Source organism: Phyllopteryx taeniolatus, chromosome 21 (assembly GCF_024500385.1).
Source record: "Phyllopteryx taeniolatus isolate TA_2022b chromosome 21, UOR_Ptae_1.2, whole genome shotgun sequence".
NCBI lineage: Eukaryota > Metazoa > Chordata > Actinopteri > Syngnathiformes > Syngnathidae > Phyllopteryx > Phyllopteryx taeniolatus.
Window position 1 is genome coordinate 8,514,250 of NC_084522.1, and position 27,569 is coordinate 8,541,818.

At 41.2% G+C, this 27,569-nt stretch overlaps 1 protein-coding gene across 6 annotated transcripts in view; it reads right to left on the bottom strand.

Moving 5' to 3' along the window:
• Positions 1 to 27,569, bottom strand: part of csmd3b (CUB and Sushi multiple domains 3b) — a 386,559-nt gene that overhangs the window by 165,354 nt on the left and 193,636 nt on the right. For 4 of the 6 annotated variants that reach the window (XM_061760283.1, XM_061760281.1, XM_061760280.1 and 1 more), the window contains exon 7: positions 3,089 to 3,296. In XM_061760283.1, coding sequence (XP_061616267.1) covers positions 3,089 to 3,296 — 208 coding nt within the window. The remainder of the gene's footprint in view (positions 1 to 3,088; positions 3,297 to 27,569) is intronic. The other 2 variants (XM_061760282.1, XM_061760284.1) reach the window with 2 other exon arrangements.

Sequence of the window (27,569 nt, forward strand, 5' to 3'; positions counted from 1 at the left end):
GTGTCAACTTTACAAGCGCAGCTGCAAGATTTTGAGAACTGTTTGTCCAAGCACCATGAAATGTGATTTAAACCATAAGTAGTTGATTTGCCAAGACTAAAGTATAAACAGTCAGTCTATATGCTTGACCTGTGAGTAGAGAGTACAAAGTTGGGAGTATTTTATATTGATATATGATTTTAAACCCATTTTATTGGTCAAAATTATAGACTATATTCAAGGCGATGGGTGTGGTCTTGTCTGGTTCTCTTTGAACACGCCCCCTGGGTATTTAAACCCTGACTCCTGCTGCCAAGCTCTCTTGGTTCCTCTCGGTTCTTGCTATCAGCTCCCCAGACTCGGCTTCCCAGCCTCTACGTGGGCCACCGCTAGGCGATCAGAGCAGCTGCTACTAAAAGTACCAGGTACGCTTCCAGCCAAGCGTGATTGCTCTGAAATTGCTAGCAAATCCCTGAAAAGGCAGGAAGAGAGACGGTCTTACTCTCCCGACGAGGCGTGACGAACAACAATTGTTCTTCTTCTGCCTCTTGTTTTTGTTTCATTTTTCTGCATCCTTTTTCTCATTCGACCAAACCTGTCTCCGGGCTTCCCGAGACAGACCACCCCACCTATCTGCTGATCTACGTTCATGAGTAACACAACAGTGTTTGCCAGACTGTACAATATTAGTGCCTAATAATTTCGGGAAAATTACTAGCATTACACAAAATCCCAACGTTGTCCTCTCTCTCTCTCTTGTCCGGACTGCACGCATTAAACGCTAGCGTTTTCAACTTTAGTCCAACACACGATGTTCTATTTCCCTTTTTGTACATCTATTTTTCTTCTTTTTACCATTATGAGTGTTATTTTCCTTCTTTAGTTAGACCCCTTTGTGTGTTTCCCTCTAGATCCCTTGTAGATCTCATTAAATATTCCATAAATTTCCACTCTTGGTTGTGTTTTGTGTGTGTTTTGAGTTTAAGTAAGCCACTGTCATCAAGAACTCGTATTTCATAAAAGGTAGCAACCTTTAGTTATGAGACTGATAAAAAAGGTTTCTTGTCACTTTCCCTAAATTTTATACATATAAAAAGTGACGTGGTGGCCTCTACGAGACAAAATTGGTTTGATTTTAACGGTAAAAACGTAAATGGAACTAACCCGGAAGTAAACGCAGGCGTTTACCTTCGTATCTTTTCCCAAATTAATTACATTTTTTATCCAAACCAATAGATGCTACAATGTTCATGTTTCATCATGATGAGGGGAGGGGGAGCAAAGTTCATCTCTTCAGGAGATGTTTGATCTAGCTCCAACCTTGTGGGACTCAGTTCTTCGAGTTTCCTGTTTTATGGCAAGTAATCAAGCCATACACAATGATGAAAACTAAAAGAGCTCCCGTTTTAGCATCGTCCATCTGTCAAGTATACCGTGTTTGAGTTTAGTAGCAATCTGACAAAATCCCTTGGAAGTTGTTCTTTGAAGGACCCCTGTAAGTGGTAAAAACTGACCCCCAAATAGGTGCTTTTAACAAAAATGGCTGACTGCCTCTGTGTTTTAGAGCATGGGTTCTTAAAACTTTTTGTGGGTCAGCTCATGACAGGCATGTCTACTAAATTACATGTTCTTAACTGAAACAGTCTTTGGGGGCGGAATTTCCTGAGGGGGAGGTCTTCTCAAGACCATGTGCAGCTGCATTCTTACAGTTTTGTGTACGATGGTATGTCATCAAATTTTACTGCCATGCTCTGCCCATACACAATGACAAAAAAAAAAGTTAGAAATTTAGCATCACCCATATAGAATACACAGTTAATAATTGGTAGCAATCAGACAAAATCTATAGAATAGGTGTGTTAATGAAGTACCCATTTTTGGGATTTGCTTCTTGAGATGTTTTTGAGGGTCTACTCTTGATACGCATGCCTGCTGACCTCATAAATTTTGATTTATAATACTAAACTGACCCTTTTATTACTGAAATCATCAAGGCTGTGTGACACATTTGCAGATCATTAGAAACGGTGCACAGGTGACTATGCACAATATGACTCATTACACCCTTGTCATTTGTCATTAAATCATAGAGCCAAGTGGTTTTGCATGTGAAAATGGGAAATATGTGAGGCGACTCATTGCGTCTTATGGCACACTTTTGTCATTCAAATTCGGACCGTTTTTGTTGTTGGGTCCTCAGTGCACAACATAGTTCGTTTTCTAGGGCAGCGACATAATCCGGAATCCGGAATTCACTGTAGTCTAATGGTTTGCTTTAAACGTCATTCAATCTACCCGTCAGATATTTCAGATACTGTATCATAGTTTTTTTTTTTTGCTGTAAATTAGCAATTAGCGACTAGTTAGAGCGTCAGCCTCACAGTTCTGAGGACCGGGGTTCAATCCCCGGCCCCGCCTGTGTGGTGTTTGCATGTTCTCCCCGTGCCTGCGTGGGTTTTCTCCGGGCACTCCGGTTTCCTCCCACATCCCAAAAACACGCATTAATTGGAGATTCTAAATTGCCCGTAGGAATGAATGTGAGTGCGAATGGTTGTTTGTTTCTATGTGCCCTGCAATTGGCTGGCAACCAGTTCAGGGTGTACCCCGCCTCCTGCCCGATGACAGCTGGGATAGGCTCCAGCACGCCCGCGACCCTAGTGAGGAGAAGCGGCTCAGAAAATGGATGGATGGATGATTGAGCTATTAAAAAACCTTGGAAAGTGTCACCATTGCACTGTGCTCAAATGAGCTGCCGCCAAGTACTGTTGTGATGTAATAATTTCTTCTGAAGAGCTGTAAATTCGGCTTCACTGTTTTTCTTTACTAAAAGCATGTAGCAAATAAAATTGCAGTGTTTTAGGGGGTTTTGTTAGAGATTAATGGCAATTCCATTCATTTAAATGGGGAAAGTTTTTTTTAGTTACGAGGTGGTCACGGAATAAATTCAAGTCGTAAGTCACCACTGTATTTCCAATAGTAAAAATTGCTTTGAAATGTGATGAAGGGATTGTATATGTAAAAACAACAAAGAAAAGGTCCATCATCTCACTGCTGGTTCTTCAAACATGAAATCAGCACACCTCTGACAATAACGGTAAGCGCCACTTACCAGATGGTCGGGGGCTCAGATCCTTCCACCTCAAGGTAGTCGTACTTCTCCTCGGTGTGGAAGTCTGTAAAGACGACAGAGATGGTGTCTCCAGGTTCGGCCAATAGGATCCAAGTACAGTCGGCCTGGTTACCATAGTTGCCAGGGTAACCGGGACTGGTCACCACCCCACTGCCGCCCCGCACAGTGCCCCCACATGTGTCCTCAGCTGTCAATCAAATCAGAGTGACAAATAGAAAAACCTGGGTTAGGGAGAGGAGGAGGAGGGATTGAAGGGCAGACTTTTTTTTTTCTTAGGTGGGTGGGTCAATTCAGGGAAAAATGGAATGGGAAACTAATTTCCACTACACCAAGCAGGCAAGACAGCCCGACACCCCAACTTCTCTCTCCCAATACGAACTGTTTCTTAGTCATTCCAACACATTTTATGGTTTCGATGTTAGAAATGGGGTTGCCAATTGTTGTTAATAATTTCATCAACGACAAGTAGCATTAACAAGCTTGCTAATCTAAAGTATTTGGGGTGTGGTTGAGTGGGTGTTAGGCTGCAGTTCCTGTGGTTGTCACCCAATGACATTTGACTCTCTCCTCAATTGGCTATTCGCAAGGATTGCGACGATTGACTGTTTTGCTGTGTAACAGATAAAGACACATGGATCGGCGCTGTGCACACGGCATAAATTATAAACATAATTTATACAGAGGACAGGGTGGGGTGGGAACATTGGACAACATTGGACCTTTTTGCTCCACTGGGGGATCAGTTGTTGTATTATTAACAATGGTTGCTTAAACTGGTGCCCCAGTGGAAAAAAGATGCAATGTAGAAACCATTGTCAACTGTGAATATAAATTATACCTGTATAATTTATAGATATACACATAAAGGAGGCAAATCAGGTAGACAACATACTCCGACAGAAGACAAACACCAGCAAGTGCATTTTTTGACATTTCCCAGCAGAAACAATCAAGGATGAAACTAATTGCAGATCGGTGTGTCGACATTAAGGCACGACACCCTCTAGGTGGCTGGGTGGAGGGCGGCAATGCACCCCCCCCAACAACAAAAAAGAAGACACCAACACAATAAACATATCAAACGCACACACTGGCACAGCAGACAGGAAGTACAACACAGAACGAGCCAGGAATAGACGCGGGATCACAGGAGCAGGTCGGGAAAAACAAAACAAGATACGGGATGAAAGAAACAGCAAATAAAAAGTGTTAGGATCCAGTCTTAGCTTGTGTCAAATGTATTGTGGATGTGCAGCAACCTAAACGAACACAATGCTAAATGATGCTGGAAAAAGCATTTATTGTTCATACATTTTATTCTTGCTTCACATCAAAGCACCAAGTCCAAATAAATACAAACAGAGTTCCCCATATTTCCAGGTATTTTAGAGCATACTGACTGATCTTTCACAAGACCCACAGAATATTATGTTCTGCAACAATATAAACATAGAACCTACCAAAAAAGAGAGCACTCTTCTTTCACCAGAAAAAAAGGTTTGTTTTGTGCTTTTTCAATTTTTCAGTAATGAACAGTAGAACTTGAGTTGGTTTCTCCAAAACGCCAGTTTCTGACTACGAAGCAAAGAAGAAAAAAAGCAGAAAACTGAATTTGACGCTAACATTTTTTGCTTTTATGACTCCTCAAACTGTAAAAAATACAATGAAAACAACAAACTTTTGATGGCAAAATAATTTCTTTACAGATATTCAACTAAGAAACATGCCGCAAGCAACGCCAACTCAGTGGCTTTTTTTACATGCCGTTCATCATTTACCCAATGAACTGCATCATCTTTTTTCACGATAGCCGCACAAACTCTGTTTATAACTTACATATACAGTACATACTCTGTCCGAGTGTGAGGTGCCTAAAGTCCGAGTTATTGGCATTTCTCTCCCTCATAATTGATGTGACAAGCCGAAATTCACCCAATCTATATATTCTACTTAAAAGCTCTGCTGATCCGACTCCCGCTGCCTTCTGTTTGGACACCTCTGTGGTTTGCTGTATGAGGAAACATCCTCATAGGTATCAAAGTGTTTGCGGTATCGCATACAGGGAGGATACATAGGAGATGGTGCGACTGACTTTTCCACTGTGGTTTCATGGCGGGGGCTAACAGGAGTTAATCTATCAGCAAGTCAGTTTTGTTTTCTGTCAGGCTGCACTTTAGTGAGGCATTCGTACTGCACACGGCAACCTGAGGAGGCTGAACTTGTGTTTCAGCAACCGAGCACTGACCCAAAAGATGGAGTTGTGTGTGAGTGTGTGTGTGTGTCATTTCACATCACATCAACGGCTACACTTTTGGCCATTTCTTTACCTTTTACCACAGTTTTTTTTTTCTCTAAACAGCTCTACACCCTCTCCAACTGCCACCGTCTTACTTGCCTTCTGGCCTTGAAACACTGGGTGGTAATCTCAGATCGCACATAACATCATGGAGCGACCGCATGCCAGAGTCTACTGGAACCATTGCCGCACAAGGTAAGATTGTCTTTTATTACTCTGCATGAAAATTGTCTATAATATGGAATATTCTCCACAGAGTAATTCCTATGCGGGACTGTTTTGCGTACCTCAATAGGCGCAGCTGTTCTGGTTAGCCAACAATTCAAAGTGCTCAGCAGTCAACTCTTTAATGTTTGTGTGTGAACAAAAAGGCATCCTCCAAGTGTTTATGTGGCAGGTCCAAATACTACAAAAGTACAGGATAGCAAGTTGTTCAAGAGAAGAGTCCATTATAACTGCAGCTAACCAAAACAGCAGCACCTACCGAAGCATGTAAAAAGTGTGGAGAATTTAAATGTTTCCTAACCAGTATTATGGGGAGATTATTAGTATTCAATTTGATGCTGACATGTGGTTCCATCACAATGTTGCATAAATCGATGTTAAATAAATGCCACCTTTAAGGCCAAGGCAGAAGGAGCAGCACTATGTCCATTAACGAGAAACAAAAAATGTGGCAATAACTGTTTAATTTCTTGACATTATATTTATTTATGTCATTTTTCTATGTATTATAAAGTACGATATCTCAGTGCTATTTTCCCTATTAATACACATTGCAAAGAGAGAGATTAATTGCATTTCCATTCATTGAGATACGAGTCTTTTGCGTTACAGTAGGGGCACGGAACCAATTCAATTTGTATCTCAGGCACCTGACCCACAATAAATGTGGACCTGGTGACCAATGAACAACAATGAATCCTCGTGGAAATCTCCACACAGGTGTTTTCTTCCCATCCATTCCCTCTCACGTGGTATTGGGGAGTTTGATCCCCACTTCTTAGCCTGCTTATCCCCGGCTGCGTTTACCATAAACCCCCCACTGCGCTGTCATCAATATCCCAGTCATCGGAGTATTCCTTCTTTATCCCTCTCCGTCTCTCTGCGCGCTTCCTGGAGATCTCCTCCTCTTTGCTCTTCTTGCTGCTGATTGCTTTTAATACTTTTTCATTTTACATCTCCACTCCGCACCACAACCCCTATAACTCCTTCTCTTGTTTGCATCGCTCACACGGTGAAATCGGAGATCCCCCGGCACACAAATTCCAAAAACACAATGGCCTCTATCAGCCGCTGTCAGCGTGAAGGGATTACCGCCCGTCTACATCATCTGCTTTTTTTCCTCCCCTCCCAGTCTTTGGGCTGCATCCATCCTCCCCCTGGCTGCCCTCTTATCTATGTCCATCCACTCCATCCATCAACCTCTCCATCCATATTGTGTGGTACTGCTCCATGTATAGGCATCAAACAGTCTAGAGCAGCACTGTTCGCACCTCAGTTTACCTGCTGGGAATAATTAAATACACTACATATGTGTAAGACACGAGCCTCCATTTCCTCAAATAGTGGCCGTCCAGCCAATGGAAGCTGTGCCCCAAATAGTTGCCTGTTATATCAGTTCACTTAAGACAAACAGATTGACAGTATACTCCCACTATTTCCAGGGGATAGGAACTGGGACCCTGTTGCAAAAAGCTAAAAAACAAAACAAAAACAAAAAACCAACACTACTGCCCCGAATAATTAACGCCACCCTCCTAAATGTTTTTTTTATAATTGTCTATACTAATAGTTTTATTCGTAAATATACCACAAACTATGATCCCAAAACACTATAATATCATTTGAAACTCATCTTACCAAAATCAATATTATCAATATTACGGCTTACAGATGTTGAGCTTTTCAACAGCCACTTAGCAGAGCAAAAAATAAAATGCGGTGTAGACTCTCCATAATAACCCCAGCTAAACTTAGATCCTTGTTGACTTACAATGATGTACTGTAGCTCAATTGATATGAATCAATCAACAATGTTTATGTCCCGGGGATATTTTAATTGCCATTTTCCTGAATTTCTCCATAATAAACCTTTTTATTTTTGTTCTTCACCTGACAAATTGTAGTGTAAGTGGTCACCCCCCACCCCCAGCAAGTGAGTAAATACGTCAGATGCCTCCAGAAACGATTTACATTTTTTAATGTCATTTTACTTTCCTCCATTTTCATCTACAACACTTCACTGGGTTATTCTTCAACAGCAGCTCCTTGAAGCCCTCTGACGTTGCCCATTGTGACTTCCAGGAAAGATGTCTGCCTCACATTCCTCCTTTGGGGGGAATTCATTTCCAGTTGGATTGACACCGCGCGTGGAACCTGATGCCATCTGACACCATCTGCCCCTATACCCTCCTCTTAACAAACCCCCACCCACCAAAAAATCCTCATATGTCCTAATCATTAAATAGACAACTGGTGTAAATGCATCATTTTACGGCATTATAGGCAGATATTGAATCTTTTCAACATTCAGCCCCAAAAATGACTATCATGACTAGGTCCACAAAAAAGACTCAAGAACCCATTCCATTTTTTAAAATTGTTTTTATTTGGAAGGTTTATAATTACCGAAACATCTATGCTAATGTATGTTAACCCATCCATTTATTTTTGCATAATATATTATGTTAGCGTTAAGCGAATGGACTTTCATTTGACAAAATGGTATGATTGGTTTAACATTTTTGTGTTTAAATACACAATGTTTAATACACTTGTATGCTGTTTGTATGTGTTGCTGCTCCATGTGCGCGTGTAAAACTAGCAGTTGTTTGAAGGTTTATAATGACTGTGATATTCTACACTAATTTCTGTTTTGCTTCGTATTTGGAGAACTGGTTGAGCTCGAGAGCCTTCTTTTCGTTTCCTCAAAGTAATGGTACGATAGTCTCCCATTTCTTGACAGCGCGAGAGTGAGAACTGGTGCTAAGGAATACTTTAAAAAGTGTCTTTCATTCAGTTTAAATGTGTTTAAACAATGCGGGAGTGGTAAAAGTTGTAAAACGTTTTTAATATGGTCTCTATACATCGCAGATTTTCACCTATTGCAGGTGGGTCTGGAACATATTCCCACGGTAAATTATGTCCATCTGTAGCCAGGTGACATTGATGAATAACTACATATATTTGACCAGTCTCTTATTATCAGTCAGTGTTTTATTTTTCACACATTCTATCGTGTCAATAAGCACGGCGGTCGCCATCCCTCGCTCGGCAGCTCTACATCTCATCGGAAAAAGTGACAGCGTCTCTGCCACATTGGTGCATAAACAGAGTCGGCACGATGACCTTCAGCACCGCCCACCATCTGTCCACAAATCAAGGAGCAGCTGCTGTCTGCCACTCAACTAACGTGCCCGACGTTTAGCGAAATTAGGGCAGAAGAGCGATGGTACGCTCCATCATACAAAGGAGACACATGACGACTTGAATGATGGATGCCGTTTTTAATTCCAACAGTAGAAGTGTTTGACCCCGATTACATTCAATTTGCAAGCCAGATAAAATCCGGATGTCATTACACCGCTACTGTTTGCTCTCCCGCTATTGATATTGTTTAACCCCTGATTTATAGAGCTCAATGAACTGAAAGCGGTGGTTCTTATTTTAAATTTTAAGTACCTCAGCTGCGGTTGTTGTGCTGTAATGGGGCTGGGGCTGGGCAGCCATGGCCAAGTGGCTAAGAGCGCTCCCTGGCTTGTTTTTGGCTTATTTTATATCTCAGTTGAAGATAATTAAACATTGTATATTGAAACACCAAGATGTTCCACTAAATCATGTAATTTCATCTAATACATGTTTGCTAGCTTAATGCTAACATATAATTTGAAATGCAAAACACTGGCGGCTAACGAACATTTGCGTAGGTGTTAAGATAATTATAAACCTCAAACAACAGCTACTCTAACAAACACGGCAACATATACAGAGCATTTAACAATACAGTAGACCCCCAGTATTCACGGGGGATAGAGACTGGGCCAGATCGCAAATCGCAAAAATATGTGGGTAACTGACACCCATTATAATTGCATTGGAAAAACAAAAAACATTTCTTAAACCCAAAAAGGCTTGAATAAGTGGAGTTGGTTCACCCTAAAAAAAAAGAAAAGGAAAAAAAAAAAAGGAAACAAATATTTGAAAAATAATCTACGAATAGGTGAATCCATGGGTCCACTGTATTCACAGGCATACGTGTATGTTCTCTCTGCTCTGTGGAAACAAGTATTACTGGAGCTCAACTCATTCACTGAGAAAGCAAAGCCGTTTTGGAGCATTTTAACGGATCTTTTCAAGAGTCACAGAATACTATTTTCTGTGATGTTGATAAACACCGAACCTACCAAAAGAAAGAGTAGACTGTTCTTTCACCAGAAAAAAAAGATGGTTTCTAGTTCTAGCTAGCTAAGTAACATGTAAAGCAGAAGATTGACTTTGACGCTAATATTGTTTTGCTACAGTGGCACTTCAAACTATTAAACAAAAAAAGACTAAGAAAGGGCTTTAGATGGAAAACAAATAATTCATTTACATATATACAACGAAGAAACGCGCCGTGAGCAGTACTGACTTACCGCAGGGATCGTGTGGCTTTTTTACGTGTTTGCCATTCACTCCATGCAGTGGCTCATCACACAATTTCTACTAATTATCACAACACATACTCTGTATATACCATGCATATACATTTGTTCGAATGTGAGGTGCAATATCCAACGTGTTGGCATTTATTTCCCTCATTATCAATGTGACAAGCCAAAATTCACCCACTAATCTTTGTCAACTCAACAAGTTTATTAATATAATGTAAATGTCCATGGCAGTAAATGACATCTTGGGGACCTTCTCTGCTCCTTCTTCTTACTATTAATGACGTTCCATCTCTTCCAGTAGACCTCAGTGTTGCCTGGCATGTTGCGGACAACGTGGTACTACACTGACAGCATGCGACTCTAAATTTGGACTTGCAGAGATATTAAAAAATGTTTTTAACTAACACGGAAGTGTTCATATCTTCGCAATCTTCGTAAGGCAAATATTCATAAGTAGTATTAAAAATCTGTGATAGGATAAACCCTGATGTAGCGGCAGAACACTGTACACCACTTGGCTAGGTTGTGTGTAAAAGTCAAAGGATGCTCTCCACTTTTTAGCGGTTCCCTGCGTGAACTAGGCCCGTGATTAACACCTCACAGCAAGATACCATCCTCGGAACCTTTTTGTTACGAGCTGGCATGTTCCCTGCAAAGTAAACGATCCGACGATAGCGCTTGCGATTGAAAAAAATCAATAATTTCGCTTGGGTCCTAATGCTTCATTTCTCTCCGCGTCGTTGAGCGAATGCCACCCCCGCTGCTTTAGGGATTAGCTCAGCGAACAAGAATGATAAGAGGCAGGGCACAAGTTAAGGGTAAACAAAGCAAAAGAGACAAGACGGCATCTGTCTAACTCCGGAGGGGGATCAAGATGAATGAATCAAGAACCCCCTGTTTTCTCATTTGGGTCTTGTGAAGAGTTTCTAAATGAGCCCGATGACAAACTGTTGTTATTTATTGTCTCTACCGCTCTTCGTCCTGCACATCTCCCTCGCTATTATTTAGAGTTGTCTAATGGTGTGTTTGTGTGTGTGTGTGTGCGTGTATGAGGGGGATGAGATAGAGACCCCCGTTATCGGTAAGTGTTAAACGTCATCTGCGACATCTTAAGCAAATAGTAGTGTGCCGGGAGTTGAACGCATCGCCGCCCGACGGGATATGGTCCACTTGTCTCCACGACAGTGTCAACGAGATACTTCCATCCACCCAGCTTGGGGGTTAGTGCCCCCAGTGCCCCAATCACTACTGGCACCACTATTACCTTCACCATCCACATTTTCTTCAAAGTTCCTCCTTCAGTCTTTGGTATTTCATGAGCTTTCCGTGTTAGTTCTTCAGGATGTTGCTGTCACCCTGGACTGCTACTCTTTATCTATCGCAACAGCTATCTTCTGATGTTTATCCACCACCACTGTGTCAGGCTGGTTTGTCGGTCTGAAGCTGCAGGTCCCACAGGATCTTGGCCTGGTTGTTCTCAATGAACTTGGATGGTCACTGCCATCTTGATTCTGGGATCTCATGTCTATATTTGGTACAGATGTTCCGGTACAATATTCCTACTACCTGGTTATGGCACTCCATGTATGCCCTGCCTGCGGGCATCTTACGCCCTGCTGTGATGTGCTGCACTGTCTCTCGGGTTTCTTTGCACAGCCTGCACCTGGGGTCCTGTCTGATGACCCCCGGCCTCTATTGATCTTGTGTTTAGGGCTAGCTGTTATGTATTAGGTATGTTTTCCCATTGTCAGCCACTTCTACAATTTGTCGGTGCTACATGCCATGCAGGGGCTTGTCTTTCCATGAAAGCCCATCTGGCTCCTTCTCCTTGCTTCTGTTGCCTGATCATTCACTTATCATCTCATATAACATTTACCAGGACATTGGGTTAATATTTAACATTTTAAATTACTATTCATTTTCAATTGATTTTAGCAATCGTACTTTTGAGTTGCATTTTTCTACTTCTGTTTTGTGTGGTAAAAGTAGTTGAAACCTAAATTTTTGACCCAGGTCTACAGTATTGCATCACTTAATGGCTGGCTGTGGCTCAGTTGATAGAGTGGGTAGTCAAGCAACCGAAGGGTTGCTGGTTTGAATCCTGGCGCTGTCTGTCCACTGTCAAAGTATCTTTGGGCAAGACACTGAAACCTAATTTGCTCCCAATGGGCGGCTGCTGCTCTGCATGACCATTAGTGTATGAATGTGTGAATGTGATGCTTTGTAAAGTGCTTTGGGCATCGTGTGGTGTAGAAAAAGCAATATATAAGTTACTCCATTTACCATTCATACATAGCATGTGTAAGTGAAGTTTATATTAAAAGAGAAATCACACAGAACACAACTTTAATCACCACATGATGCATTATGTGTTGTCACAAGTAACATCCCGGGGGTCCCATTAACTTTTACCGCGTGTGAAGGAGAAGGAGAAGAAAGACTGTCGTTTACAAAAAAAGGTCATGCGCGACATGAAAGCGCTTCGGAAGAATTCAAGATTGCATGCTGCGGGAAGTGTCACTCGCGCTTCCGACGTGAGAATTGTTAGCAGATTGCTGTCAGCTCGTACAGCCGCCTTTAATAAGATGCTGTCAGAAAGGATTTGATAGATAAATGCCACACGTCTCGCAACGTAAGGAAAAGGAGATTTTTTTAAATTGTCTAAATCCTCGTAATTCCTTCGAGGCTATAGCTATTTGGTTTATACAGGGTGTATGTAATGTGTCATTAAAACACAACAAGCACGCATATACGGCCCTATTTATTTGATCAATGTATCCCAAAAGATGCAGATCAAAGTCACAATGTGAGGTCATTCATCTGTGGTTGGTTAGAAATGGTGGTAAAGAAAATGGATGGATGTATTTTAAAATAAATTCTTAAAAAGCAAATAATGTACTATGCTGGTAAAAAAATGTTTTAGCCACTGTAACATTATTAACAGTTTTTTACTTCGTTTCATAGACTTCGACTAAAAACAAAACACGGATTACCACTACAGGGAGAAAATGAACTTTTATTTTGATAGTATGTTTTGGGTCATTATCTTGCTGCACGTTGACCGCTCTCCCTGTCAATTTCTTTAAATTGGACACGAACATGTTTCAAGGACTCTGCAAGGTTTATAACCAGGAGTAGAACCAGCAACTTTCCACTTAAGCACCTACGCTAGTCCTTTGCCAAGGCATGAATGATGAGACACGTCGTATTTTAGTGGCATCTCATATAAGGTATGCAAGGAGGCCATTTTGTAATCCTGACAAGACTGGTTTTAAATGCCACCAGATGACGGACAGAAATAAGTGTGATCAGCAACTAAAAAAAAAAAAAAAAAAAAAAAAAAAAAAAAAAAAAAAAAAGGTCAACTTTAATACGTCTCATCCAATCGTTCATGTACCGGTGGAAGTAAAAAGCAGGGAAAATGACAGCAAACCAAAGCTATATTGTCACGTTCAAATAAATTGTGTGGCTTTATTTTTTGTTGTTGACAAGTTTATTGAACCTGCCCTACGTGGCAGGAAGAAAACAAACTTCTTTTAGCTTTCATATTGTATCATTATTTTTTTTAAACAACCTGTCAGGCATCAGACAAGCTGTGATCATTTATTTATTTTTAAAAGGACTCGAGGACCAGACTCCTGTTCTGGCCTGTCCTGTTTTCGATGCAATGCACCCTGTAGTCTTTCCAGTATAATATACAATAACATCCATCTCCTATGTAATTCTGGCTGGAATCACGGTTTCTTGTTCTTCTTTTTACCAATGAATTGCCTTTTTGGGACCTCAACATTCCTGAAAACATAAAAATATTGACAAGCATGTGTATCGTGGTAGAAATTCATGTATTTTAGGGGCTCTGAAGACTCACCAAGTGGCACCCACTGGAAAGTTAGAAAAAACATTTGTTCTGGATACCGGTTTCACTCTTTGACACAAACATTGGTGGACGTGTCTATCATAATTTGCCACATACCATTTGCCACAAGTCCAGGCCTCGTATTTTGACAAAATGTATCAATAACATACTTTTAGTGTCAAATTGTATCTTTTGTCTTAATTGTGGCCCCCTTTGGCCAATTGAAACCAATGAAAACTACATTTTAAAAATATTTCTTATTTATAGGATTGATTCATAAAATTTGGGTAAAATAGGTTTTATTATAGACTTAGATAGTTTTGTTTATGTTTTCATCAGATTACAGGATTTATCAATTTTTTGGATAAGGGAGCAATTTTATGTAATATTCTTAGTTTCCGAAATAACTTTTTAATGGCTTGCTGCACGCCAATGGAGCAAATAACCACAAACAAGCTGATTGTAGTAAACTCGAACAAGGACCAACCTAATGTTGTTATGTTGCTCTGTTTGTTCCTTTCGCTCTGCTATCTGTCGACTCAAGGACCGCCCGGTAACAAAGTCACCTGCCAAAGGCACAACCTGGCTCCCCTCGAAGCTAACTTTTGACGAGCGAGGGAGACGCTAGATGACAGCAAAAGAAAACGGGGGATGATGATGGATGATTTAAAAAGTGGGGGGCTTGAGGCAAGGCAAAATCAAATCGAAGTCGCAGTGGAAGCGGGTGGGCGGGCGGACCACCTGAAGCTGAGGAGGAAGCAAGACGGATGGATATTGGATAGAGACGAAGAAGATCAAGATGGTGATGGAGGAGTGGGGGGATTATTGGGAAGACAAAGGGGAGATGGGAAGACTGATAGATGCAGATAGACACAATGAGAAAGAAGATTGAAGATTGTTTGATGGGAGAAATTCAAGATAGGAATCCCAGATGGTGTGTGCTGAGCTGCCTTGTTGTTTACTTGCAGGATGCTTGTTCACAATCCGCAATTGTGATAACGGATGAAAAGGCGAATAAAGATGTCTGCCTAAGTAAGCGACGACTTAACCCAAACGAGACAACTGCACAGTTTAGTTTACACTAACATATTGACATTTTAATTTTTTTAAAATGATGATGTAGCCTTTTGTGGGGCAAGGTACAATATAAATTGGAGTTACACTGCCAATCAGTGAAATTCAGATTAGTGTATTATTTAAGATAACATTAAAGAAAATGTGGAAAGTGCCATACGATAATAAAAGTTAAATAGAATAATCCTGAATCTGAGATTTATCGAGTCAGAAAATGGCAAAAATTCATCTTGGTTCCTAAATATATATTTTTTTGTGGAAAAGAGGTCAAAACAAATTTCAACCAATATTTAATGTATGAAAAGAATTATGGAAAAACAAAAAGTGAAATAAATAAATGAATACAATAAAAATTAATATTTTCATATAAAAAGGCAAAGAAACGCGATCCACACCAACATGTTATGTTAAAAAAAAAAAAAGGACATCAATTCCTGGATCTACATACATTTGTATGTAAAATAATAACAAAAAAAAGAGAAAAAAAAATCCCAGATGGATCTTTTAATAATTTAATGTAAAAAGAAAATAAAACATGGCTCTATATCGATCCTGGACCCACAATGAAAAACAAAAGCAAATACATAAATAAATAAATCCTGGATGGAACCACACACGTTTACGTAAGAAGAATAAATAAACATGGATCCACAAAAACGTATGTAAAAAAAGGGATATTAATTCATGGATCGACACAAATTTGTCTGGGTAAGAAAATGATGGTGGAGGACATGGAAAAATTACATGGATCCACTCCAAAAGATGAATGTAAAAATGGATGCGCAGTAAAAATGAATGCGTCCTCCACAAAGTCTTGAAGAAAAGTAGATTTTGCATGATATAACTAACAAACAACATGGTGACCACATATATAACCATTAACCAATGCCTATTCCACACCTATAATAATAACCCAGGAGGAACTCCTATAAAAGACCCCAAAAAAAGAGAACCATCCTTAAGTGCTCTATTTTGTCTTTTTTTGCTCCATTTTATCCCACTTGTAAGCGACCCACCATCTCCTGTTCATGTTGCTGAGTCATGACTGAAAGGCCAATTGCATTCATCTTTTTCATTTTTGGAATTTATCTCCATTTCCTTGCTCCCTCGCCAGTCATGCGGGGGAAAAAAAGGTACATTTTCAACTTGGTGTGTGCACCGACTTTGACCCCGAATGATCTGCTAACGGGTTAGCGGCTAGGCCGGTGTGCTCGTCTGCGAGTTAGTGCGCGTTTTGAATTATTGATGTTGCCAAAGCGGTCCGCTGGGGGTGGGCTAGGAATGCAACACTACTCACACGTCTAATATTCAATATGTGTGTGTTTAAAATATTAATGGCCTACAAGGAATTGAAATGTTTTAAAGTCCCGCGATATGGACACAAGGCAGCCCTGTTTGATGAAGTAATAAATATATAATCTCAAAAGCATGCGTTTAACGAGTTGGAAAACTACAGAATTTTCACAATTAGTGGCCAGAGGGGTTTATACAGTATTTACTTAACTGCAGATGGGGCAAAGGCCTTTATTATCCAAATTATTTTCATATTACAATTCATTACATATAATCTAAATAAAATTGGGTATAAAACAAATGAAAATGTCATCCTCTCCTCACAATCATAAGATCATCTTTAATGGGGATGGAACTCTCCACACTTAATAATCTGTTGAATCTGCTTTGGTGCTGCTATTGTGTTGAAATGGGCTCACTAGTTAACTAGTTAATGTCCGTGTGTTACCAATAGGTTCTATGAAATTAGATCATTACAGTTACAACCCTTTTTTTTGGGAGGTGTTTTAAGTGCACTGAGCAACTAATAATCATTGCAATAGGTTACACACGTTCCAATACATTTGCTCACGTGAAAAAATGGGTGGGGTCAAACAAAAAGTGCTATCTTCTAAATTGTGTATTCAATCCAGACGTGATAACGTGGAAATAAAATCTGAAATGTTGATTTCTTCACCTACAAAGCAAGCTAAAGGAACTGGCATGTATATCGATAAAATCAAACATGAAATAAAAAACATGGCTTCTCCAGTCTTGATGCTGTGAATTTTCCCTTTATAGATAATTCTCCACACTGACTATTTCCTGGAAATACAATAAGTCGTATCTCTATGCCATGCATAGGTGAACAGCTTGATTGCCTGCCTCACTTTGGAGGAACCACTCATGCTTGACGACCCGCGATAAAAAAACAAGACACTAACCCGGAACAGTGTGTGTGTGTCTGTGTGTATTGTTGTATTCATGTCACATCATATCATGTGGCATATTGTTGCTGGTTTATGCTAGTTTAGCTAAACGTCTAATTTAAACAAAGACACCATGCATACGCATTAAGATCTCCTTAGGGAATGGCCAATCCCAACCCTAAACCTTATTTCTGAAGACAGCTCTGACTCCAACTCCAAAAAGACTTTAAAAGAATTTTCACTGATTCGTCTTTCATTTCAACTTCACACGCACTGTCTATCTGCAAGGTGGCTACAGTTTCCATCTCTCATTCGATGCGTCCTACCTAAAGGACATTTCCATCTAATCGCCATCTGTAGAGCACATGAGCAACATTTCGTCTAACCGTGTCACCTCATCTCTTTAAGCTAAAAGTGCATTATGCATGCAGATGAAGCACCACAACAATGGTTTCTGCAGTACTCACCACTAAAAAAAACACACACATCCATCATCACTGTCATGACAACCGGGGATAGAGCTGTCAGTCAGCCGGGGTCCCACTCCCCAGGGGAGGTGTAAAGTTTGCATGCTAAACAAACACATGAGGAAGACCGTTACGCACTCAAAGAAGCGCATGGAGGTTCATCATTAAGGTTCTACACATAGACCATTCCATAATGCTAATTAATAACACAGTAGGTGTCAGATGAAGAAGGATGAAATCATCATTAAAGCTATTTGAAGCCTGTTCACAGTGCACTTAGCAAAGCACAGTATTCTGTCAACCAACCCATTCATTGTCTCTGTGCTGCCATGGCGCAATGGTACAGCACTGTAGCGTGGCAGCTGGAAGCGAGGTGGGTACCTGCCGCTGTGGCTGGTGACCCCCGAATTGAAAAATGTTCATTTCGTGCGGCAGCGCACAGTGAATACATCTCGGTGCATCCAGTTGGAGAGATAGTGGCGGAGTGATTTCAGATGGACAACAGCAAGACATTTTGGGGGAGTTGTACAGTGGAAACAGCATGGAGAATATGGAATTAAACATTTTCAATGCGGTGTCCCAGTGTCCCGAGATTTGGGACACAAGACAAATGTGACGTGGTTAAAAAAAAAGACTGCTCCTTGTTCAGCCTGAAGTACAACTCGAAGCAGTCTACATGAGTTGTAGCTGATGGATGAGCCTAAACTCCCCCAACTCTTGCTGTGCCATTAGAACTGGATGTTCAAAATCCCTTTTTTAGCTGCTAGTCTCCTGTCTTCCTTATTATAAGTACCACAAAAGCTTTCCGTTGTAACAATGACAAATCCATATTGGCGAGCTGCGACCTACAGTACCTTTCGCTTTTAAGCAAGGGGAAAAGGCCACTTCCTGTCTTTTCATTGAGCAATCAGCACCAAATATGGGGAAGCTTGTGCTGTGCCACTGTCATCCCTGTGCCATCCTGCACCCTTGCCCGCGATGTAGTGTGCAGGCGCCTTTACTTTGTTGAGCAAATGACATAGAAGGGTTTGGTTACTTGTGGCGCCACCGGAGATCGCTTTGCCTTTTGCCAGCCACAATTACATGTGATGTCATGGTAATGACAATTTGTCTTATAGTCCTGACAAATACACGTAAATTCATCGATAAAATCGATGAATCTCCGAGCCCAATAAGCATGAGGGTTCATAATTAAAAATGAATTAGAATTCATCGAGACATGACAGTTCATAATTAAAATGTTACTTGAAACTTTACCTGTACAGTTAATAAAGGTTTTATGACTGAATTAGAAGTCCTCCAGCATTATGGACTGTGTTCCACATACTGTATTTCTAAAACTCTCGACAGTGGAAGCCTGATAAAGTTTTCCACTGCCAGTGCTCCCCACAGACACATCCTGATCATAACCTTTAGCCCCTCCGCCCCCTGTTCTCCCCTCAATCCCCTTCCCTCCATCTTTCGATGTACAACTTCTTTCCCTGCCTCACCTCGCTTCCCTCTCATTGTCAGATTAAACTGTCTGTGTGTGTGTGCGTGCATGAGCGCGTCTGTGCGTGTGCGCGTGCATGTGTGCGTGCATGCTGGCAGGCCAGACACGCTTCGTGAGCATTAAACTGTCACACATTTTAAAAAGGAACGGAGGTGTGAAGCGGGGGAGGCAGCCATGTCGCGACTGAAAAAAGTAGTGTCAATTCCAAATATGTAATGCATGATATCTTACTAGTTACTGTCCTTTAAGATTCATGGACCACATTACAAGATAGTAATCAGACACACCACAAACAAGATGTTTGGTCAAGTTCTGATCTTGTCAAGCTGAGTTGTTCAGAGTTTTGTGTAACAGCGAGCCATCAAAATTCACTACCATGCTCCGCCCAAACACCATGACGAAAATTTTAATGATTTGCAATTAAGTGTCGCCCATCTGACTAGTCGTTAACCTAATAGCATAATTGCCCAAGTCATTTTTTTTAGTAACAATAGCAGTCAAAAATACCAGTTTGCTTGCTAAAAATTGTGTTCCTTTTTTCGCCAGGTCATGGTAATGGTAAAAACTAAATCAAGGCAACTGGACTTTTTGTTGCGCTTGCTGTGCCCCCCGCCCCAGATTTGGGCAATTGTGCTATATAAGATGACATATATGTGGTTACAAATTGGTGGCAATCGGCCAAAATCTCTAGGATCTCCAAACCAAAATGGCTGACTTCCTGTAGGTTTTCAAGCATGGCAGCTTGAGATTTTTTTGTGGTTCTACTCATGATAGAAACGCCTTTCAAATTTTATTCTGCCAAACGAAACTGGCTTCGGGGACTGGATTTTCAAAACATTCATGGGGTGCAAAAGAGTCACTCAAAATGGTGATTCATTTGGCCTTAAAGATTCCCTTTTCACACGCAAGACAATCACCGTGGTCATTCGCCCCCTCGCTCTCACACATTGGGGGCTTTCGGGAATTCAATCTGACGCCCTAACACTGCTCTAGAGTGCGAGTTTTCCGAAATGCAGAGCGTGCTCCATTTCTTTGAATTTATGAACGACACCGATTTGAGTTAAATCCACGTTACATGGATGCTGAATGAGGTCATTCAAATCTGCCGTCCTCCTACTTGACGCGCTGTCACCCCAGGCAGAGCGGTCAGATTGCGCTCCGCCACTCCCTGAGTGTGGCGATCTGAATAGATGAACAGTACATTTCAGTTTACGAACAGTCCAGAGGGTAGCAGAACACGCTTGGCCTGCCTTCTTCGTCTTTGGTGTTTGTCTCCTTTCTTCTTCTTTTGGAGTTTATGTCTGTTGGCAAACCAGCTCATTTGTGCATTATCGCAAAAAAAATTGTATAAAGTGTGGAGCAGAAGTTTGTCAGCATTCACAAAATATTTAAAAATATATTTTAAAAGCAACAAATTTACTTGTCGCACACGCGCGAGTAGATGAAAAATGTCTCCGATTTTAGGGGCAAAATGCAAGCATTTATGGGCAAGTCTGGAGCCCTGATTTAGGGTTTAGCTTCGTCCTATGGTTTGAGTCGCGGTTGGGGTTGTATTTGCGCCTGCTGATGAACAAATAAAACATGAAGATAAAAGATAAACCTTCATGTCCTTATCGTTAGAATTCTAAGACCAGATCAATTGCCTTCCCCCGGTCCTTTCCATCATCAACATTGTCTTGTATAGTAAACCATACTTACTTACTTACACCAAACTTAACCTTAAAAATGAGTCTTAACCCTACTCCTTTCTCCTAAACCCAATTGTTCCCCTTAAAGTAAGTCCCCACCTTAAAATGTAATAATTCTCATTACATCGTCGTGTTGTCCCTGCAATGTAGTCACATTGCAGGGACACATCTGCATACACACATCTGTATTCACACAGGACACACATCGAGAGCGAACATCCTGAATCATTTAGTGGTTAATGAGTCCCTGCGGACTCCAGCAGTGCTACTCTACCCTGCTTGAGATTGCATGTGAGTGATTTTGTGTCTTAGAGTGTGAGCGAAAACTTTGTGTGTGCGTGTTCTGTGTCCGCATTGTGTGCCCGCATTGCAGCGTCAGCATCCCAACGCGGGGAAGGAGCCATCGCGGTAAACACATTTTTAATCCAATCACATTACAGTTAAGTAAAGCGCATCCGACATAAGCCTTCTGCACGCGCCTCCGCCACCGCACAATGGAGTTGACCGATGTTTAAAGAGTAGTGGGACAAACTGAAAACTAACAAAAAGTGTTTTATTTATTCATTTATTTATTTTTATTTTTACTGATACAATGGTGGCAGAATTCCTGACAAATGAGGGACCACAATAAAAGCGTTTGCAAAAATGTACAAGACAAGACTTTTCTACTTATTATGCTTTGTTTATTTTTGATTAAATCCAGCCACTAATCCAACTAATCCAATTATTTATATATAGTTTAGTTAGTTAAGAAAAAACACACACAAAAAAAAGAAAAACACCATTCACATAAAATGTCAGAATTAAGTATTTCAAAACAAATAAAAACCAGAAATACTCAGAGCAAAGCCTTTGTGTAATAAAAAGGAATAGCTTTGGTGCCATCTTGTTACCAAGGAACTATATTGAATTGGTGCGGCAGTGAGTTAGTTCGTCAGGCCATAACTTGGTCTCATAGGAAAGTAGTTCTTTGCCTCCAACTTGGGTGCATCTCTAGACAATTATAAATCGTTTTAGGGTGGCGTCAATTACTCACTGATTTTTGCGATTGGCAGCACGGCTCAGTCTGTATCCCCCGTAAATAGTGGGGAGCACTCTATGTGACAAACCTCAGAGAGTTTGGGAATATTAAGCAAAATTAATACCATTTTATACTTAATTCTATGCATGATTAGTAGAAATTGTGCCCTTTTTTATTATTTAAGAAACGTTGCAAATTTGATCTTTTTTGTTTTTTCAAATTTTGACCTACAAATGACATTGTTGCCATTGCAACTATGCAAAATGTCTATATTTGTTATAGTAAAAATATATTTTTTGTGTAATGTGTTCACTCACTTTATGTAAAAATTTTTTTTCGTGGTGCACTGAAAATGTTGCTTGAAAATGGTCCAGCTGTGACGATATATAATGCATTTGCTATGTATGTATATTGAACTAACAGTGATTTTTACTCTTTCTGCAGCATCAGGTGGCGCCGCGTTCCAGTTAAACTAGACGAGCCAACTCCCATTACTGTGGTGCTTTTACAAGCTTGTCGCCACGTGCATCTTCATAAATAAACAAACGAATGGGTCGTATCAATAAATGAACAGCGTTTTAGCCGGAACGCACTCGCAGAGCTTGTGCTCCTGTGCGATTACGCTAAAAGATCCTTAATTGTTGTAGCTTTAACTCCAACAGTCGCTACTGTATAAAAGACATACAATTGTGTAATTGTGTTTATTGCCAAAATGCGTTTACTGATGTCCATCAAGCCCATCTTCATTTTTAAACAAATTGGGTTTTCCAAGCTGTACATTTATGTTTGAATACAACTAAGGGACTGGGGGCTTTTTTCTTTCACATCATCACAGCCTTGGGATCTGCATTAAAAAAAAATTACCAAATGCAAACATACAAAGTGATGGAAAAAAAAAAATTGTTATGGGTGCATCTTTGTTTCATTTTGAAAATGAAACAAAAAGGTGTGATGAGAACTATGCAAAGGGTGTTTGTTTCTAATAATAAGTCTGCCAGAGTGAGTAACATGCAAAGTCTCAAGTTTTAACCTACAAGTTTCAAGCAAATCCCAAGTCAGAGTGACAAAGATCAAGCGAGTGAAGTCGCCGCTAAATTTCAAACAAATCCAGTCAAGTCATTATTTGTGTTAAGCAAGTCCAAAAGTCAAGTCACACAATATTACGCTTAAAAATAAATGCCTTACAGATTATTTGATTTAGAAAAAAATGCACTCGAAGTGTGCGTTTAAAACATGAATTCTCAAGTAATGAAATGTCCGTTATTTGTTACATTGAGTTCTTTAATAGCGACTCAGCAAAAACATACTCAAGCAGAAGACTCTCTGTAACTTCCTCCGCTAATAACCCAAATTAATAATAATAATAATTATTATTATTATAATAATAATACCCTTTATTTATAAGCAGTTTTCTGGTGGTGACCGGGTTATGTTGTTGATATGAAAATGGAATGATACTGGATTGTCAAAATGACACTCTGACTCCTAACTTGAGGGAAGGGGGAAAACTCTCTGTTGGGATGGAGAAACTGTCCACTTCGGGTAATGAAAATTTGGTGTCAATTACGATAGTTTTGTGTTTAGTTTGAGGATATTTGAAATGAACCAGGAGTTTAATTCCAACATGCATGAGGTGAGGGAGGAGGGTGCGAATGATGTGTTTGGTTTGTAGGATTGGTAGAGCTGGCTGTCATCTGCGAAGCAATGAACGTGAATATAGAGTTTTAAAAAAAATGAGGCAGCGGGGGAGGAGGTAGATAATGAAGAGCAGGTGTCCCAGGATGGAGCCCTGGGGCACACCGATAGTGACTGGGGAGGGGTCTGATGAGATCCTTGACACCAATTACTATTTTACTATTATCTAGCACTTTGGGGCAATGTCAATTCAAAGGTCCGAATAAATGGCAGGTTGAACTGATTTATTCGACTTCCAAGGTTCTCCAACACAATTACGGGATACAGTGGGCTAAATTTCGTCCTTGTCCCTCCCTCCGATTGTTAAGAGAGCATCCGCCGTGCCAGTAATGAGAGACGACAACATTAGAAAGGATGAGCTAAGAAATAAAATATGTGGAAAAGTGGAATGTGCGTGTGTGTGTGTGTGTGTGTGTGTGTGTGTGTGTGTAGTTGTTGAGTAGGAAACAGTGAGCAGGTCTGGAGGGGAGAGATAAGACCACTTCAAGTGTCACTACAAGACACTACATTGATCTGCGGGAGACGAGGCAAGAAGACGGAGAGGAGGGGCAGGAGGGTAGGAAGGGAGTGTGATTAGTGTGAATAATGGAGTTCTAAACACTATTCCGCATGCACTTAAATTGTTCTTAGAAATGAACACGGTCCGCTATCTACCTGCCACATAAATAGAACCATTCGCAAACACCTAGCAAGGGAGCAAAGGAGTCAGAATTCAAAATTGTTTACTCCAAAAATATCCACTTAAAATAAATGAATTAGCTATTGTTATTGCCATATTTCTACAAACTGTGGCCTGTCAAGTGTCTATTTTGGGGGAGGCCTTTATTAATATTCAACAATGTGACCAGGATATTATAATTGATATCACCTTAAACAGGAATTGAAAATCAGATAAAATGGACTATTACAGAGAAAGGCAATAAAACGAAAAGAACCAAGGCAGACGAGGTTGAACGAATACATACATACGCATAGCTCATCAGAACATAATGGGCACGTCAGAAGCCCCTTTCGCACATACCATCTAAAGCAGGTTAAACACATACTGACGTTTTTAGACAGTTTTTTTTTTTTTTTTTTTTTAATTATTATTACGTGAGAGACCCCAACTAAGATGAGTTAAAAATTGCCATGTTTGTGCTTAATTGTGTTTAGTTTTGTTTGGCGTTCAGCATGGTGGACGAGAGGGTAGCCTCCCTCCGCCTTCGGGTGGGGGGGACGGGTCCTGACTGTTGTTTGTGCGTATGCACCAAACAGCAGTTCAGAGTACCCACCCTTTTTGGAGTCCTTGGAGGGGGTGCTGGGGACTCCGTCGTTCTGCTGGGGGACTTCAATGCTCACGTGGGCAATGACAGTGAGACCTGGAAGGGCGAGATTGGGAGGAACGGAGAGTGTGTTCCAACTACAGGGGCATCACACTCCTCAGCCTCCCTGGTAAGGTCTATTCAGGGGTGCTGGAGAGGAGGGTCCATCGGAAAATCAAATCCTGGATTCAGGAGGAGTAGCATGGTTTTCGTCCTGGTCGTGGAACAGAAGACCAGCTCTACACCTTCAGTAGGGTCCTCGAGGTGCATGGGAGTTCGCCCAACCATGTGTTTTGTGGACTTGGAGAAGGTGTTTGACCATGTCCCTCTGGGAGTCCTGTGGGGGGTGCTTCGGGAGTATGGGGTACCAAACCCGCTGATACAGTCTGTTCGGTCCTTGTACGGCCGCTGTCAGAGTTTGGTCCGCATTGCCGGCAGTAAGTCCGTTTCGTTTCCAGTGAGGGTTGGACTCTGCCAAGGCAGCCCTTTGTCACTGATTCTGTTCATAACTTTTATGGACAGAATCTCTAGGCGGAGCCGAGGTGTAGACGGGGTCAGGTTTTGTGGCCTCAGTATTGCATCTCTGCTTTTTGAAGACGATGTGGTTCTGTTGACTTCATCAAGCCGTGATCTCCAACTCTCACTGGAGCAGTTCAGAGCCGAGTGTGAAGCGGTTGGGATGAGAATCAGCACCTCCAAATCTGAGACCAAGGTCCTCAGTCGGAAAAGGGTGGCATGCCCTCTCCAGATCGGGGATGAGATCCTGCCCCAAGTGGAGGAGTTCAAGTATCTTGGGGTCTTGTTCACAAGTGAGGGAAGAATGGAACGGGAGATCGACAGGCGGATCGGTGCAGCGTCTGCAGTGATGCGGACTTTGTATCGGTCAGTTGTGGTGAAGAAGGAGCTAAGCCGAAAGGCAAAGCTCTCAATTTACCAGTCGATCTACGTTCCTACCCTCAACTATGGTCAGGAGCTGTGGGTCGTGACCAAAAGACCAAGATCCTGAATATAAGCGGCTGAAATGTGTTTCCTCCGCAGGCTGTCCGGGCTCTCCCTTAGAGATAGGGTGAGAAGCTCGGTCATCAGCTCGGTCAGAGTAGAGCCGCTACTCCTGCGCATTGAGAGGAGCCAGATGAGGTGGCTCGGGCATCTGATTAGGATGCCTCCTGGATGCCTCCCTGGTGAGGTGTTCCGGGTACGTCCCACCGGGAGGAGACCCCTGGGATGACCCAGGACCTGCTGGAGAGACTATGTCTCCCAGGTGGCTTGGGAGTAGTACGATTGTTAGCCAAACTGATTTCCAGCAAATTGAGGAGGAATAATAACACACCCCACACTACAGGATAATAACTCAGGTTAATCTTTCAGATCCAACATTCAGGCCTTTTGATGACTTTGACTGCACAAGGGTTATAACCCCAAAGCGTTCTTTTCTTTTGAATCCAAAATTGTGCAAATTCAAACTAAGGGTGGAAAGAAATACAGTAGCAGCTGCAGGTTGCGAGCGTCTGTTTGATGAACAGGTTGTGTGAGAGGATTCCAGCTGCCGCACATCATCTCATTAGCACACGCCGCCATGGCAACAGCATCAGCAGCCATATCCAGAGCCGGGACTGTACAGAGCAGCCGGCCTTTATGTACTGTAGAAAGTGACTAATGAGACGCAATGGAGCCCTATTGCAGAATAAGTATAATAGTGACTGATTCTAATGAACTCAACCAAACATTTATTACATATATAATGGATCGGGACAGCCATGTAAATGTTTTTGTTACAAATCATTCATCGCATTGAATATTTAGGACATATACTGTAGAAGTAATAGCAGATGTAGAAAGATATCTGATGTTAAAAAAAGATAAAGAATGACTTATGTTTACGGTTAGCTTCAATGTTTCATTTTTAGTACTTTCCCCGCTGGTATTGGACGCCCACACAAAAAGGGTTTGTAACTATCGATGCCACAAGATGGCGTCAAAGCACTTTTTTCTATTAGATAAGGCTTCGGCTTGATGGAATGAAGCTACTCCCCTCAAGATGGCGCCAAAGTACGGCCTGAGTACAAATACAGCGAATAGGTACGTTTTTCAGCAAATAACGGAACATAAGTTAAGCACAAAAGTTCAACAAAACAATCAGCTTCAAGTGAAAAAGCTGGTCATACAGCGGTATCGCTAGATGGCGACAGCAAAACAAAGAAAATTCTGATTTGTGTTCCAAGCACACACAAAAACATGTTTGATTTATTTATTCTAAAAAAAGATTACCCGGGTTGTACCGGTCATAACTTGAATTTAGTGCATGACCAAATGTATAAAAAAAAAGCATGCCGCCCGCTGGCCTGTGTTCACGGCGGTAGCTTAACCCCTCTTAGCCTCGCTGACAAGAGTGACAGAGACATTACTAATCCGCCAATGACAAGTGGCTTTTCCTGCCTCCCAACATCCCCCATCCACTTTCCCTTCCGTCGCCATGCAGAGAGACTTGACATCGGTGGAACGTATATTGGTTTACTAATACCTTTATCAGTTGTATAAATAAATACTGAGATAATGTGTCTTCAAACTATATTAACTTGGACTTTTCAAATAGCCAAGTACTGTAAAACATTCTCGGGTGTTAGTCAACCTCCTAATATGTTCACGCTTTAAGTATTTTAAGGAATCATTATTTTTTGGGATTTCATTTTAATACCTATCCTCCGTTATTC